Genomic DNA, 18,015 nt, shown 5'->3' with positions numbered 1-18,015 from the left:
AAAAGTAGGGGCTCCAGCCTTGTACATTTTGCATCTTAAAACGTCACCTGTCAGGATTTGCTTCTAAACTAGTTTTCAACCACTGTGCCGTGGCACACTGGTGTGCAGCGAGCGGTCCACAGGTGTGCCACAGGAATGGGGGGGAAGGTCATTTCTTAGTAGGGGCAATGGGGTGTGCGTGTGAGCCCCCCACCAGCAGCATGGAGTGTGCCCTGCTGGTATGCCCTGGGCGCCTTGTCAGTGTGCCCTGAGGTGAGAAGGGCTGAAAACCTGTGCCCTGAACTGTGCGACCTCAGGCATGCCTACTCGAAACGTAAGCCTCACTGGGTTGAATGCAATTCAATGCTCACAATACCATTCAAACCCCCCCCCCCCCCGGCACTGAACAGCCTCCTCCATTTTACAGTCCCTGCGTTCTCCCTCCTCCTCACTCCCCCTCCCTCCAGCCGCCTCGCTGACGCCGCACGCACGAACGTTCTTCCCTGCCTCCCTCGGCGTATGCAAATTAGCCCCTCCCGTTGGAGCGCCCGGAGTGTCCCGGATGTGGGAAGCCCCTCCTCTTTGCTGTCGATCGTTGGCGTTCCCTCAGCTTCGTTTCTTTTCCTCCTCTTCCTTTCCCCCTCCCCTTTCGCGAGGCTGCGGGTCAGCGCGAGCCACTGCAGTCAGCGCAACCGTCAGCGCCCAACCGCCACTGCTAACGCTCGAGCGCGAGCCGGGGGCTGCGAGGCTGCGGTTCGAGTAAGGAAGGAAGGAAGGAGGCAGGCGGGCAGTTAGGCAGGCGCGCGCGCGCGCGCGCACCAACCACACACGCGCTGCGGAGGAGGTAGCCGCGGCGGCAGCAGCGGAGGAGGAGGCCGGCGCTCGGCGGTGGATTCATTCGCGGACAGGCTCTCGACACCCACCCGCCACCATGGTGAGGAGCTGCCGTTTTTCTCCCCCCCCCCCGGCCTTGGCGAACGTTCGGGTTTGGAACGTTGAGAAAAGGGGAGGGGGCGGGGAGGGAGGGAGGCCACTGCGCGGCTCTTCCATACCTGCGGAAGCGGCCGGCGCAGTTCCTCCCCTCCCCCGTTCTGTGACAGGCCTTTCTGCTGCGCTGGGAGAGCCTTGCGTGGCCCCGCAGTAGCCCCTTTCCCAGCGTCCCCCACACGCTCAGTGACGTCCCTTTACATCCTCCCCGGTGTGTGTCTCTCTCGCCCCCACCCTGAGACCGCAGGGATTTCACTCGCCCCCCCCCCGCACTCTTGCGGGCTGTAGTGGCGGCTTCCCCGCTTTTCCGGTCGCCGCCTTCACCCAGCAGTGACCTCTTCCCTGCAGTGCCCCACCCCTGGGCAAGAATGGGCTTCTTGGGAACCCCGTTGCAAGCAGGGATTCCTTCCCCCCCTCAAGCCTTCCCTCAAGCCTTGGGATTCCTTCCACCCCCCCCCCCCCACAAGCCTTGGCAACACCCCTCTTTCTATTCTGACCTCCTCCTCATCTCCAGATGAAAAAGCCCTTGCTAACTATTATTTGCACGCAGCAGTCTTTGCTTCCTACACTGTTGCTTCCTACAGCTATTCATATTGCTTCCTACAATAATATCCCCCTTCCCCTCCCCCTTTTTTCCACCTTACAAAAGTTCCTTGGCTCCCCCTATGAGCTTTTTCCTTTTTTATTGCTCTCTTCCCCCCACCACTTGGATTCTCAGCCTTTTTTCTACAGCCTCACAGGATTGCACCTCTGTACTCCAGGTTAACCAAGCCTGGAGTAACTGCTGCTGCTCTGAGTGCCTGTTGAGAATTGCCAATGCGGATTAGAATCCCTCACTTCTCTCATAAACATGTTGGGGAGTCACTCGAGTAATTTGCTGCTTTTTAAAACCACCTTGCTTTTTGGGTGATGGTGGTTAATGGATAACTAATTGGCAGTAAGTGATTTGGGCTGAACCAGACATGTGTACAGTTCAGTCCTGTGAATTTGTTTCTTTGGAAGCAAGTTCCATTGTGTACAGTGGAGCTTGCTCCTGAGTAATTGTACATAAGATTGTAACAGACTTGAGCCCTTCTCAGTAGCTACTTTACTGCCCTGCTCCATAGCCATCCCAGATGCCACAATATTCCTAAAGCCACTTTTTCTCTTCCATTATTCTGCCTTGGCTCCCACATAGTGAAAGCTGTCTTTTGCATTAATGTTGTTGTATTAATAAATTCTTCCCAGTGCCCCCTACTTCCAGTCACAGTGTCCCCTCATGTCCCATCAGATTGCTTCCCATCTGTGTTCTCCTTTTCAACCTGTTGTCCTTTTCCTTCTCATTGCCTTTACCTTCCATAGAGTACCATCAATGGAACTGTCATACTTGGTGACTGTTCTGTGTAATATGCATTGCTTTTCTTTCCTCTTCACTAATTAGGCTCACCTTTTCCCTCAGTAGCCTTTTCAGAATTCTGCCAACATCAAAATATCCCCATTCATTTCCTTCTAGAACCCTAAAAGACACAGAACCCTTCAGTTTCCTCTTCACTAATCTTATGCTAGATGTCAATAATCAGCCATGTTTTCACCTTTTTAATACATGAGCCATCCTCTCTTCATCACAGGACCACCTATAGCCTCCTCATGCACAATCTTCTCAAAGGCAATCATGTCAGGGAGATTTAAAAGAATTGTTCAATGCAATTTTCCCCATATATGTAATTAGCAGCATTTTTAATCTAGGATTAGTGGCAGTGTGCTGGTTTTGCAGTCTTGCAGATTTTCTTTGCTGCAGTGCAGCAGTGTTCTTATTTAAACCAGAATGCTAAAGTGCAAATAGCCTCGTACAGAAGCCATGCTTGATGATGTTTTGGTTTTCTAAATTAGACTGTGTTAACTCTAAAAATTGTTGGGACATCCTAGGTTGATTATATCATAGACAGGGAAGATGAGGTAGAAAGGGGCTTCTTGGCTTAAAATCATGGCGATTAAAATTTGCCTTTCACTGCTGTAAAATTAATCCAGTGATACAGTATCTACTGTTGTAGTATTTTATGTCAACACTAGGGGTGTCTCCTGCTTGCTGCTAGTGCCAAGAATCAACGCCCTTTTCCACCAACATTTATGTTAGCCTAAATTATCTATTGCTTTTCTTTTTGTAATAAAATTTTGATTTGGCGGGGAACAGAACTGGAAAACCCAGTGTGCTGTGGATTTTCCCTGTCATTTGTCAGTTGTTTAAAATTATACACTGCATATGAGTTGCAGATTAGTATTTTTGCTTTTAATTTTTAAAAATGGGAGAAATCCAGCTTATAGAGTAAAGCTGTGGGAAAAGAGATTGTGACTATAAAACCAAAATGGTAGTTGCATATGTTAGAAATGTGTGTCAGAGAAATAGGTAGTTTAAAGGCTTGTTTTGTCAGAAAAATATCTTAAAATGAGAAGCATTAACTGAACATAGTTCGAAATGGTTTTACAAGGAAGTTCAACAGTGTACATTTTTATTATTAAAACAGCAAAACTATAATGCTTCAGTCCCACATGTTTGTGTTTGAATGTCTCATTGCAATCAATGATTTTTTTTTTCAGTAAATGTGTTTAGGTCAGAGATGTTATACTTTAAAAACAAGCCTTTAAGCAGAGTTTCATTGAAATGTGCTATAACTGCATTTACTGTTATAAAGTCAAGTATATTTTTTAAGTGAAAACTTGTCAGTGTTTTATGAAAACATTACTGTGTTAAAGTATTTATATCACAAGACCATTCTTGTATACCACTGAATAGGATGTGTTCATATGCAGCTGTGTTTCAGTTGCTTTAATTTTGTTTAGATGGTAATAAATTTGGAGAATAGTTGAAACTAGAGTAGTGGCTCCAAAACGTGAGGGTTGTATCCTAACATGGTGCTTCTGTTTGCAAAAGAAACTCCCATCTGCACAAGGAAAGAAGGAGAAATTTTCACCTATCTTCCTTCTTCCCTCTGTTTTCCCCAAGTATCTACTGGTTCCTCAACTCTAATGAATAGATTTTGGGGTACTGCAGAGGGAGATGGGTAAAAATCCACCCTCCCTCTCTTGCACAAGCAGAGCATTTTCTGCAATGGCAGTACTTTTAATTCCAGGGTCTGCCATTACAGTTCCATTTCTAGATCTGTGTAGTTTCTGATCTTTAGTGTGTATTAAGATCAGGGATTAAGTGTATCTAGAGGCTTGTGTGTTCTTCAGACAGATTTTGATGTGCAAAGCTAGAATTTTGGTCCCTGTGTTAATCACAGTTATCTCAAGTACACAAGAGTGAATGAAAACTTTAAGAACCTATATAAAAGGGGTCTCATGAGCTGATGGGTTTAGCTCATATTTTGAGTATACTTGCTCAATTAGGGCCTTTCTACACAACCAGGAGCTTTGTGGAAAGAAAAATGAAGATTTATTGCCTAATTTGTCCCCTTCTAAAAGTGTTACTTCTGTTGCTAGAGTATTTTCCCCATTGCTCAGACTACAGTATTTTGTATGTGTCTAAACCTTTGCTTTCTGCTGGATAATGTGTACATAGCTTTTATTGATTACTTTGTAGAGTGACCAATAAGTATCATCTGTTTGATGTTTCCCATCCTAATGATGAAGCCACAAATAAAACTCCCCAGTTGAAAAATAAAGTCATTAGAGATTGATTATGCATTTTTCCCATGTCAGAATGTGAGACTACCTCCATTCGTTTTTATTTTTCCTAAAGAAAAACTTGTTAAAAGTATTGGGAAGTTGAGCTTTTCTATGCTCTCCTTTATCAGAGTGAACATGTAGTCTCCTCTAAAGGGTGAAGAGGTGTTTTGGAAGCCACCTTCATCTTGCCCACTATAACAAGGCTATTGCTAACCCCCCTTCCCCAGTATATTTTTACCAATATAGTGACACGCAATTGCCATTTTAAAAAGGATTATTGTGAAATGCTGACTGCCTGTGTAGAAAGGATCTTATTTACTTTAAACCAGTGCTTTTCAACCTTTTTTTGTGCCATGATCCCAATAAATAAAAGTATGAGACTGGAGACCCACTGCCAATTCCACCCCCCCACTTGGGACTTGTTTCGCCCACTCTTGCCCCTGTCTTCTGGGTAGCTTAGGGGCAGAAGAGGGAAAAGGTGGCCATGAGGTGGGCTTTGAAAGGTTGCTGTGACCACACAAAAAAGACTTCGTGACTTCATTGGGGTTCTGACCCACAAGTTGAAGAACACTGCTTTAAACAATCAGTACTGTATCACCAAATAAATAGTTCATAAAATTGGATTTTTCTGTAATTTTCCAAGCTATTCTTAATATAGTGATGCTTTTTTGGGGTGTGAAGTAATACCTTTTTTTATGTTTCTGCAGGACCGAAGTGCTGGCAGGCATAGTGAACATTCTGAGGTGAAAGTACTGTAGACTCAGTGATAGGTAGTTTTATTTGAAAGTGAAAGCTGTAATCTGAATTAAGTAATCCAAAATTTAAAATTCATTGAATTTGTTACAATAACTATTAAATATAACTGGCAGCTGTATGTACCTTAACATCCTTGAGGGAATGTATACTATTTTTATTAGTTTTCATTTATACTTTACTAATGAAGAAAAACTCATGAAGGTTGATTCTGGTCAGAGTAGGGTCAGTGTTTCTCAAGATTTGTCCTCTGCTGTACTACTTCACATGGCCCACCTATTCGAAGTACCACAGGAAGTAATTGGTGATGACATCATCATCAGTTACTTCTGGGTTGGGAGGCCAGATACAGTGTGACAAACACCAGTAAGAGGCTCAGAGTAGATAGGAGGGCTTTTCTGAGCTCTTCCTGACAGGCCTAGCCTCCTACCGCTGTTTGTTGCGTCATGTTTCTGGTCTTGTTGCTGGGCAGCAGGTGTCCAAGGGTCTTGTGATTACCACCAAACACCATCTCAAGTATAACTGGTGGCAACCATACTACTGATTGAGAAACACTGGACTAGATAACTCACTAGCGTCTAACATAACATGCTAAGCCAGTATATGTAAATACACTGTGTACAGAGAAAGTATGCTTTTAAATGCAGTTTCTTTCAGACTCTCATCACAATGGGGAGGAAACAAATCAGTCCCCCTCCCAATTATTGCCTAAATAATTTCCAGAACGCTCAGTTTGTGGAACATAGTTACATGGTGTGAATGTGAAAACACTCTAAGAATTGTACCCCTGAATATATGTTGGGGGGAAAGCAATAATGCTTTGGAAATTCCTGAAATAGTTTTCTAGTTTAGATTCCATCCACTCAACAGTCTGTGTTGGTGATAAGTTGCCATTAAGGTGGTCTGAAAGCATCATATACTATTTCTAATAGAAAGTCTTATGGTGTGTTAGGATTCTGAAATTCTGGCATGGGGGGAGCGAACTACAGAACCCTTTACTTATCACAGTGATTACTTAGGGGCTTAATTAAAGTTTAAAGAAAAACACAGCCCATAGTGAATTAGGTTTAGAATAATGGCATATTTGTTCTATTTGGTGCTCAGAATTTCCTCCATGAAAAGTTTCTTGCACAGGATCGAGTAGTGAGTTATTGGGAAAAAACTAGTGACAGTAGTATCTCATATAATGCTAATTTATTACAGCACTTTTTCCTAAGTGTAATTTTTACAATATATGGGTTTGCCCCTGTATCCATGGAATGGCTCCCCCATGGTCCTTGGAATGGATCCCCCATGAATATGGAAACCACAGATACAGGGAACTGCCTCCCCTCCCCATATGTCTATTAACATTATTTAAATGCTTACTGGACCAAAAATATTCTGTCACTGTAAGCGTATACGCTTATAGCAACGTGCAGGCTGCCTCCTGGCAGCCTGAATGCTTGAAAAAGCTAATTGAGTTTAACAGAAAGTAGTTGACTTCCGCTTCCTGCTAATCTCAATCTAGTTTTTTTAAGCGTTTAAGTTGCCAAGAGGCGGTCTGCATTTTGCTATAAGCTTGTATGGTTATAGTGACCTGTAAAGCAGGAACATTTTTGCAGATGGGGGGGGGGCTGCCTGTATACATTTTTAAAAAGATTAAAATCTATAAAACATTCAGAAGTTCAGTGCAGAAAAGTACAGTTTGTCTGTGCTGGGTTTTCAGTCAACAGAAGCTGCATATTCTGGCTAGTACTGCTTCAATGAGAGCAGTGTATTTTGGCTAGCATGAGATCAGTCGTTTGCCTTGCCTGCTGTTTCTCCTCCCCAAGCATTTCCTGATAGCAGTCTACCGTAGATGCTTTCAGCAAGAAGCCAGTAGTTCCTAAGGATGAGTTGCAACCTAGGTTCTTCTGGGAGTAGGTCCTTCCAGCTTCCATTGCTGCTCTGTAGAGGGAAAGACTGGACTGGTGGTCAATTACATAATACACTCTAAAGCAGCCATTTTCAGCCACTGTGCCGTGGCACACTGGTGTGCCACAGGAATTTGGGGGAAGGTCATTTATTAATAGGGCCAATGTGAGCCCCCGCTGGCAGCATGGTGTGCCTTGTCAGTTGTCAAAAACCTGGTGGTGTGCCTTGACCATTTTAGTGCCTTGTCAGTGTGCTGTGAGATGAAAAAGGTTGAAAATCACTGCTCTGAAGGAATGCATTTCAGTACTGTTAACACATCTACATTAGAACAATGTAATAACTTTCTCCTATAACACTGTTTCATCCAGTTCTTAGTTTTCTAGGAAGATATCCACCACGTGTTAAGAGGCATTTCTGATAGTTATTCAGAATTATATTTCTGAATTAGCCTATGGAACTGAAAGCTTGAAAATATATACGTGATGCATTGGATCCTAGATCTTATATAAACAGGAGGAAGCACATGCCAGGGAACTTCTCGCCGCTTCCCTCCTCTTCCCAAACTATTCTGAGAGTCAGGGACCGTCAGGAACAGGGTGGGATTAGACATAGGTAGCTGCAGATGAGATGAAAATTGGTTATGGATATTTCACACAAGTGAAGTTTCTGGGTTTTGCATCATCTCCAAAGTTACCTGATGAGGTGCCCCAGAAACTTGGGGTAGCTCTTCACATCTTTGAGCTTTTTAGGCTTCTGTCTTATGTTCCCTTTTTGTTTCTTACTTTAGTAAGACATTCTTAATTAGTATTCTGTCTGTGACTTTTGAAATAATTAGCGGTGACTTGTTTAATGATGTTTTATTGTTAGCTACTTAGATTTGCACAAAGAAATGCAGGCTAATACTTCTATGAAAAAAAAAAAAATCAGTATTGAAGAACAGGCTCTTTTGTGTTTTGTAACTTCTAGGTAAACTCAGAAGAGCCCTAGGCATTTTTATTGTGGTTTGCAAAGGAAATGTGAAATTAACAACAAAAAGGGAACCTTCTTGGTATGTTAGGCCTGAGTCATAGGAAGCCTATAGAATGTAATGAAACAGAGATTTAATTAATGTAGAGCACACAATAAGAAATGAAATCTGGTCTATTGCAATTTTGTCTTATTTATTCATTTATTCAATATATTTTCAGGTAGCCTCTCTAAAGGATCTATGTTTTTAAAATTAAGGAATTGGCTGACACTAACTCTTAACAATGTTCTGACAAATGTAGTGATAGTAAGCACCAGCACATTTGAAGCTTTTCAAACACTTCAAGGTTATTTTAAAAATGTGTGCTTTCAGTTTTTATCCAGTCCTACTTTTCATCCATTCCAAACATGTAGGACTGAAACAATAAAAACTGCAAATTTTATACTATCAAAGGACACTGGATAATTTATACAGTTAAAGCTGAAACCATCTGAATGATCGTATAATACGTGGAATGAAGTGTAATGAGATCTGTAAAGTTACATAAAATGAAGAATTCACCAATTAATGAAATGTCAGTTGTATCCCAAGTTAGGCTAGCAGTAGGAATTCTGTCAGTAGGGGTATGCATTGGGGTGAATGGTGCTGGCAGGATTCTATTTCAGTTTTTTTGTTCTGCCACTCTGCTGCCAGCAGTGCTTTAAGGATTAATAATTTTCTTGGCAATTGGTTCTTGCCAGTTTCTTATATTTTTTCTCCAGAATGTGTGGTTATTTTTTTGCACTTTCTGGGGGTGGGGGAAAACTAGCTGCAAGGAATGCTTCAAACTGTGCTCAAGTTGCCAAATCTCAAAGAGGTTCAGCAAAATAACATTTAAAAAAAAGAAAAAGTCACAGCAGCAAAGGTAAGCCTTCCAATGCAGATGTTAATTAAATAATTTAAAAAAAATGCAGGCTATTTCCTGAAAAGCACAAGCAGTTTGGATTTGCAGATTTTTTTGTCTCATACAGTCTTCCTGTGTTAAGACTTTGAGAAGTGCTAGAACCTTTCATCACACTGAAGGACATCTTTGGATCAATCTTAAAACCAATTCTTGCGAGGACTTCAGCTCTTCTGATGGGTTAGGTTTCTATAGTTCTTATATTTTTGTTATAATCCTTTATATTTTGAAGACAAGCTGAATTGAATTTCCCCCATATGTTTGATTAAATCATAATACTTAAAGTTTGGGATCATCTGGTGTTAAGCATTGCTAGCTACACATTCATTTTGCATCAGAAAAAGGGGGGGGGAGTCTGAAATCTCTTCAGTCAAATGACCTTTGACCTCTTAAATCATTTAAAAATTGTCTATAGCAGTAGATCAGAGCAACACAAATCTTTCTGGGCAATCCTCACAAAGTCATTAAGTTCACAAATAAAGAGTTATGAGTTGGCTGAAAAAACATCTGGGATATAGTTATTTCTTGAAGCTTATTAAAATAAATTTTAGAAAGAATTTTTTCTGAACCTTTCTTTAGGGAATGATACCAGAAGCAATGTAAGTTGATGTCATATGCATTTCTTTTTCAGAAGTGTTGGAAGTGGAGAAGGCAGTACTGTTTATGAAACGTTTGAGAGTTGTCTGGTGTTGCTTAAGTGTTTTCCATGAAGTAGGAAATACTTCAGTGAAGGTTTAGTGTTTTAGCATTCTATTTGAAATGTTTCAAATATAATTTTTGAAATAGATTGAAATATTTGCGTTTCAGAGACCTCTCCTTGTACTTCACACCAACCTAAGTTGCTGATTGGGCCTATGTGAAACACAAACTGCTGCAATTAGAAGCAGGATTTTTATATTATTTACTTCAATGATGTGGAACAATTTCCCTCATAAGTTTTCAGGAAGGGTTGAAAGTCATCTTTCTCTTAGTTCTGTTTGGGGGGGGGGGTTGGGGTGTTCCTAAGTATACCTAGCAGACAGGATCCTTTAAAGTAAGGTGTGTTTTGGGTGACTGCTTTTAAACTATATTGTGGCTTGTTTAGAGTCAGTATAGTATCTCGTCAGCTGCTTGTCATCTTTTCTCTCTTCCTAATTAATACTTAAAACATCATGATGTGATAGATTGTAAGATGACAACTCATCTCCAGGTCATGGTGGGACAAACATCAGAAGAGTTTGACTTTTGTGCTATCTGTTGCTGGCAGCTCTGAAAATAAATTCAGAGCTGTTTCTGACCCGTAATATATACTTGCCAGTAACATTCAAGTCCTACTAGTACATTCCTGTTACTAGTAACCGGAATTACTTGAAAGGAGAAAGGACTGTTTCAGTTGGCAAATGAGTCTGCCCAATCAAGTGGAGATTATTCTTGTGCACCACATTCAGTTGTGGCCCAGACTGGGCATGCAGAGGAGCATTTCCCAAAGAATAATAATTGCACATTTGGATGCAAAATCAAATGCAACTTCTGATCGACAGGCAGAAGTGGCAGCGTCTCAAGTTCTTTGGGGAGCTGTTGCAGGCAGATTGGAAGATGAGTGAAAAACTCATGTAGCCCTTCAACCATCTCCAGGACAAAGATATTGTCACATGGGATATGAACATGGAGAGGGTAGCAGCCACCCAGGAGTGAGCCTTAGACAATATGATCAGCAGGCTTTGAGACATTTCAGTGAAGGTTCCAGGACATTTACTGGTTGGGACTATTGAGGGCATTCAGCACATGAGTGCTGGGCAGGTTTCAGCAGTTTCGTCGTACTTGAGTTGAGAAGACTGGAAAGGAAAAGCGGTTGTGAGGGTACTGATCCTGGGTGCTGCCTTGCATGGTGGTTTGCAGATGCAGACTGGAATGGGGGTAAGAATGTAGCACTACCTGGTTATTGCTCCATAGACAAACAGCAAGACAGAACAGCAGGCAGAGAGAGTGGAGAACAAAAGACCCTCTGAAGCCAAGGGTTTTTTTTGTCTCATAGTATCCAATGGAATTCTTAGGTGTGGTGACTCAATCAGGAGTCAGTCAGGAGGTCCTCTGTTGCTAGTCAAGGAGCCCTACTGGATTTTGCCTTTGTTTTCCCACCCACTTGAAAGTGTGGTAGCAGCTTGGACCATTCTTTAGATTGTTTCTAGCTTGTGCTTGGCCATGAGTTTGCTGAGGACCTTGAGAGCTGTGAAGCTTTTCTTTTGTTTTACAAAATTTGTTTTTTACAACCTCACCTGTCCAGAGAGGTGACTGTGGTCACAAGACACCAAAATATGCTGTTGAAGCTGGAAGGCTTAAGAACATAAGAACAGCCCCACTGGATCAGGCCATAGGCCCATCTAGTCCAGCTTCCTGTATCTCACAGCAGCCCACCAAATGCCCCAGGGAGCACACCAGATACAAGAGACCTCATCCTGGTGCCCTCCCTTGCATCTGGCATTCTGACATAGCCCATTTCTAAAATCAGGAGGTTGCACATACACATCATGGCTTGTACCCGGTAATGGATTTTTCTTCCAGAAACTTGTCCAATCCCCTTTTAAAGGCGTCCAGGCCAGTCGCCATCACCACATCCTGTGGCAAGGAGTTCCACAGACCAACCACACGCTGAGTAAAGAAATATCTTCTCTTGTCTCTTCTAACTCTCCCAACACTCAATTTTAGTGGATGTCCCCTGGTTCTGGTGTTACGTGAGAGTGTAAAGAGCGTCTCCCTATCCACTCTGTCCATCCCCTGCATAATTTTGTATGTCTCAATCATGTCCCCCCTCAGGCGTCTCTTTTCTAGGCTGAAGAGGCCCAAACGCCATAGCCTTTCCTAATAAAGAAGGTGCCCCAGACCAGTAATCATCTTAGTCGCTCTCTTTTGCACCCTTTCCATTTCCACTATGTCTTTTTTGAGCTGCGGCGACCAGAACTGGACACAATACTCCAGGTGTGGCCTTACCATAGATTTGTACAACGGCATTATAATATTAGCCTCAATACCTTTCCTAATGATCTCAAGCATAGAATTGGCCTACTTAACTGCCGCCGCACATTGGGTCGGCACTTTCATCGACCTGTCCACCACCAGCCCAAGATCTCTCTCCTGATCTGTCACAGACAGCTCAGAACCCTATATCTAAAGTTTTGATTTTTTGCCCCAAATGTGCATGACCTTACACTTACTTACATTGAATCGTATCTGCCATTTTGTTGCCCATTCTGCCAGTCTGGAGAGATCCTTCTGGAGCTCCTCACAATCGCTTCTGGTCTTCACCACTCGGAAAAGTTTGGTGTCGTCCGCAAACTTTGCATCCTCACTGCTCACCCCCGTCTCCAGGTCATCTGCATCTTGGAGGCATGAAAACTCCATTTACATTTAAGGAGTAAACAAGTTCATCTGCATTTTGGAGGCATGAAAACTCCATTTACATTTAAGGAGTAAACAAGTTCTCTTTCAAATTTGGAACATTGAATTCCATGGATTAATTAATGGGAGGGATGGTGAGTACTTGATTCAAATGAAAAGTGTGGCCTTTTGCCATCAGTTCCTTTAAAATAGGCACACCACTATCCTTGACCTTTCTTGTACAGGCAGGCATCTAGCATCAAGTACATGTGTTTAGATGCATGTCTCCTGCATGCCTTGAATTGAACTTAATTAATAGAAATAAAGTATTCATATAGCAGAGTGTCTGTAATAGTTTTGGCAGAAATTGCGCAGATCCAGCAGCACTACCCGCCCCACTTGTCAGCCCTCAGCTTCCTTTCGTGGCTCTGCTTAAGTAGGCTGACTTGGGTGATCTGCAGTCAGTTGGCTTGGGGAGAATCCTACCTTCTTGACTGGAGAACAGAACATGGGAAAAGAACCTTACAAGTAAGTTGGACCAACAAATTGCATACTGTGCTTGTTGCTGGTGCATCTGTTAGATGGATTCACCACACTGATGCTGAGAAACAGTCATAATTTTCCACTCACTGAATACCAGTTACTGGGAAGAACATTATTAAGAATATTTATTGCTTTTCAACAAAAAAGTTCACAAAGTGATTTACAGAGGAAAATAAAATAACTAAATGGTCCCCTGTACTAAAAGGGCTCACAATCTAAAAGGATACAAAAGAAACTAGCAACAGTCACCAGAAAAGTCATTGTGCTGGGTTGAAGAGGGACAGTTACTCTCTCCTTGTTAAACATAAGAGGAGCACCACTTGAAAAAGTGTCTCTTTGCCCAGTTAGTAGGAGTGACATTACTCATCCAGGTATTAGTTGCCCAGTGGGATAGTTTAAGTTACATTATTTATATAAATGTCTTTGTAGGGCATCTTGGGGCATAGCTTTTCATTTGAAAAGTTTAAAAAATCTCAAAATATGTGGTCCCCCCATTTTGCCCATGTCTCCCTTTTTCCCCCTTGAAAAATGACCTTCATCTTGTTGTGGTTTCTAGAATGTTTAAGTATCACAAAAGACATAGGGGTACACTTAGCCACCATGTAGTTGAAATGAATTGTGTATTGCCATATCCCCAGTGATTGTATTGCAGTGTGGCCAGTAGGTTCTCTTCCCTGGTCCCAAACAGGGAAGGTCATCCTGGGTGATTTGCAATTAAGTGGCATAGACATCTACTCCACTTATGAGGCATTTGATTTTTTGAAAGATTCCCTTGGGATGATGGGGTCAATCATGCTATCTTGGTGAAAGAACTGAATGACAAGAGAACAGTGTTTCTTTGTGAAAGTAGTGGATCTTATAGTATACTTGAACCAGGAAATTTTCTACTCCCAGAACAGCAAGGCTTTGGTGGAAACTCCCACCTCTTTTTTGGGTAAGTGCTGTTGGAATACATGCAGTCACAGGAAGTCTGCCAAAGGATGATTGATAATGCTGGGGGAAGGACTAGAGTGCCTTTTACCACAAAGAAACTCCCACGTTGGGATAAACGTGTGTTTGTAAGTTCCACATGCATTGACTTTCAGATGTTGCTCACAGACGCGTTTTGCTGCACATTGAGGTAGGCCTAGCCAGTGGCTTTTTACAAGCTTGTGTTATAGGAAACCATGATATAGAGTCCTAGAATACCCACATCGCTACATAATAGCAGAAAAAAACATGGTATTTAGGAAGTACACAATTTAGCATCCTAGTAAAATGAGTGTTACTTTAAAACTCTTCTACCTATAAAGACAAACCTGTCAAAGTTTTGAGGATGCCTGATAATGTCTTGAATCCTGAGTGCAGGTTTTAGAAGAGCTTCTAAGAGCTTCTTTTGGTGCAAGGAAGGTTGATGAAAATAATTCATATCCTTTAATCCTCAGCCATCTGAACCTTTGAAAATCTCTGAGAGTTGGAGGACCCTTGAACAGGCATTCTGGTGCTGCAGAAGGGAGGGAGGGATTGGTAAATTCACTCCTTCCCCCCATGTAAACAGAAATGCTTCTGCAAACAAAGAAGCTGTTAGGGTACAGCCCCAAATCTTCAGCACTGGAGGATTATTAAGTAGCATGTCTAATGAATGCGGGGAAGGTAATGGCAAACCACTCTGCTTATAATCTGCCATGAAAATCTCCACTGAAGTGGTGGTGACACCCCAAAAGTCAGTAATGACTCTGTGTTTTACACAGGGGATCTTTCTTTTTTCTTTTCTAATGACTACAGTCAAAAGAGCTAGGTGCTTACAAAGATTTGTTGTGCTCAGTGGGATCTTCTGTTTTGACTTGTAGGGCCCTGAATCATATCACAAACTGGTTTTGAGAGGCCCTTCAGTTTCCAAAGAGGTTTGCTACATAGCATAAAGGGCTACTGTTCAAGAAAACCAGTCCAACCTCTTTTGCATGGATGATACTACAATAGATTGGCATTCTCTGGGTCTAGTATGGTGCTGGGGCTTCAGTACCCTGCATGACTACTTGTATCACCCTTTGACTAGGCAAAGTATATTCTTAGAAAATGAGCACATATATGCAAATTCCTTAGTGTGTATAATTTTAAACAGGTTACATATTTACCATTCTTGGTGCAAAATTTTGGCTACCTTGGAGCAAGCTTATGGATTTTTTGGGGAAGGGAGTAGCACTGATTCAAGGCAAAGTTTTGAGCATGAATTACAGTGCATGATGTCTTTGAAGCTTCATATCCAGGTAACTTGTACTCTGGCAAAATATTTGAAAAATGATTCATTACCATGGTCAGTTAAGTTTTTATGGTTTGATAAATCTAGCAGGACTAGCAAATCTAGCAAGATTAGTGTTTCAGTCTGGGCTTTTTGCATTTATGGCTCACTTATCTGTTAACTGGAGACCTAATGAGCCATTTATATTGTCTTGTCACATGCAAATAAGTTCAGAATCTCAGCAAACACTCACTGCCCAGAAGCATTACAACCCATAGTCTGGACATGTGAGTATTTTGTTAACTATTACAAACTTTGTCCTATTAAGCATCATTCTGAATCTTGTACAGTGGTGCCTCGCATAACGAATGCCCCGCGCACCGAAAAACTCACATAACGAAAGAGTTTTTCGATTGAGTTTGGTAACTTGCATAACGAAAGTTTCTGGCCGTGCTTCACATAACGAAAACTTTTTAGGTCCATGCTTCGCATAACGAAAACTTTTTAGGTCCGTGCTTTGCATAACGAATTTTTAAAAAAATTAAAAATTTTGTGTATGCTTCAAATTTTAGAAATCCTCTGTACAGTATGTATGCCTTTAAAGAGCACATAATAAACACTTTGTAAACCAAATTTGACTTCGTTTTGACCTTCTTTGCCCATAGGAACGCATTAATTAAATTTCAATGCATTCCTATGGGAAAACGCGATTCGCAAAACAAAAAATTTGCATAATGAAAGGATTCGCGGAACGGATTAATTTCGTTATGCGAGGCACCACTGTAGTTTGTTTGAATTGCTTCATGGAATCTTACTCTAACTTCAGAAGTGAGTAAATGATTGGTGGGTGTCAGCTTCCAATATTCCCCTAATTAAACATTATGAAGCCATCACTTCTAATGCTCACCTCCTTTGCCATCTACACCCCTGTAAATGAGGTTGGTAATGTGTGGTTCATAGGCTGTACTCAACTTGCCGTTCTTTTCTTCCCAAAGTTTTGAGAACTGATCTGTAGATTGGTTGCTGTAAACTTACAGCAGTTGGACAGAGCAGGCTGGATGCAACATGTGGGTCTTGTAGTGCCTGCTCTCAATGGAAGATGCCCACTTGTCATTTTACCTGTTAATGTCTAAGTACACCAGCTTCGAATGTCTTAATAGTATGTTAAATCCTGAGTGTAAATGTGTCTTAACTTGGAAGAACTATTTCAGTGCATTTGTTCTTTAAAAGGCAGTGTGGGGGAGATGTGTATGCTGTCTTTGTCCTGTATATACCAAATCTTTGAAAGTGTCTGTACTGGTCTCTAGTTTCAGAATTGCAGAAATATGATTCAGTATTGGACAAGCTAGTTCTTAAACTACACACAGTTCTTGGGCAGTGCATTTATAACTGAAAAGAATTTCATGCTGCACATGTATACAGGAGATGTAACTGAGACTCTTGCCAATCGCTTTTCCACTTCAAAGTGACTTGGGGAACCTGAAAGGAGCTATAGTCATGGCAGTTGTGATTTATTGCAGCTTCAGAATTTCATCCTCCTTTCAAGAATAGCAGGAGAAACTAGAGCACAATTAGGAATTCTGTCATTGGTGGAATGATGTTAGGGAGGAAAAAGCAGCGGACACAGATAAGATGGATAGCAGTATAATTACATGCTTTGAATTGAACAAGGGAGCAGTAATGAAAAATGGTGCACCTAATAGAAAACAGTATAAAATATCACTTGGATGGTTAATTTAACCCTAATATTACCAATAGTTTGAACATCTGTTACGTGTATTGATTTCTGTAGCCCTTTCCCCCTATCTCCTACAATAAGTAGCTGGGGAATTTTAAAGAATTTTCTTGGTTTCTTTGTGGTAATGAAAGTTAGCTCCTATTGTCATGCCAGTGTCCTCTGTTCCCATGTTTTCGCCTGTGGCAGTCTTAGTCTCTCCAAGCAGCAGTACCAAGAGCATACGAATGCAATTACATGCTATTACATGCTATTACTCCCACAAAATTTCTGCCAGTTTTGTTTCCAGTTCTAATGCCAGTTCTAATTATGCTTCCAGATGCACCCATATAATTCATGTTTGGAAGGGACCGCTTAACACATAGGTAGCTGTATTTTTTCCTTAGGAAAATTCTGATTTCTAGGAAAGTTTTTTCCATAGGAAATTCTCAAGTTTTGAATTTATTTTTTTTTCTGAAAGGCAGTATTCTCCAAATTGAAATGATTCTTTATCTTGTGAGATAATCATGAATTTCACTTCAGATTTGTAGTACACATTTCTGCTAATTTTAATTAGTGTACTTCTGAGTTTACTGAACACACTCACAGAGGAATATGTTTCTGATCCATGTTGCCAATAAGTAGGGTTAACTGGTTACAGAATTCTTAGGCTAGTGCTATGCAGACTTATGTGGGAGAAGGCTTCATTGAACTAATGACTGTTACTGTTACATAAGAACATAAGAAGAACATAAGGCCATAGGGCCATCTAGTCCAGCTTCCTGTATCTCACAGCGGCCCACCAAATGCCCCAGGGAGCACACCAGATAACAAGAGACCTCATCCTGGTGCCCTCCCTTGCATCTGGCATTCTGACATAACCCATTTCTAACCCATTTCTAAAATTATGTCTGTTGACTAACCAGACATAGGATTTCACTGTAAATCAGGTAATTGATTTAGGAAAATCTATATAGATTTAAATATTTGTGAAGGAAAACTGCTTTTCATGGTTTTTA

The 18,015-nt window shown here is 41.5% G+C and overlaps 1 protein-coding gene across 1 annotated transcript in view; it reads left to right on the top strand.

The window, feature by feature from the left end:
• The first annotated feature begins 560 nt into the window (after window positions 1-560).
• Window positions 561-18,015, top strand: part of PPP3R1 (protein phosphatase 3 regulatory subunit B, alpha) — a 43,739-nt gene continuing 26,284 nt past the window's right edge. Inside the window, exon 1 of the mRNA XM_066640393.1 lies at window positions 561-913. Coding sequence (XP_066496490.1) covers window positions 911-913 — 3 coding nt within the window. The 5' untranslated portion in view covers window positions 561-910. The remainder of the gene's footprint in view (window positions 914-18,015) is intronic.

Source organism: Tiliqua scincoides, chromosome 1 (genome assembly GCF_035046505.1).
Source record: "Tiliqua scincoides isolate rTilSci1 chromosome 1, rTilSci1.hap2, whole genome shotgun sequence".
Lineage (NCBI taxonomy): Eukaryota > Metazoa > Chordata > Lepidosauria > Squamata > Scincidae > Tiliqua > Tiliqua scincoides.
This window is presented reverse-complemented; position numbering and strand designations above follow the sequence as displayed.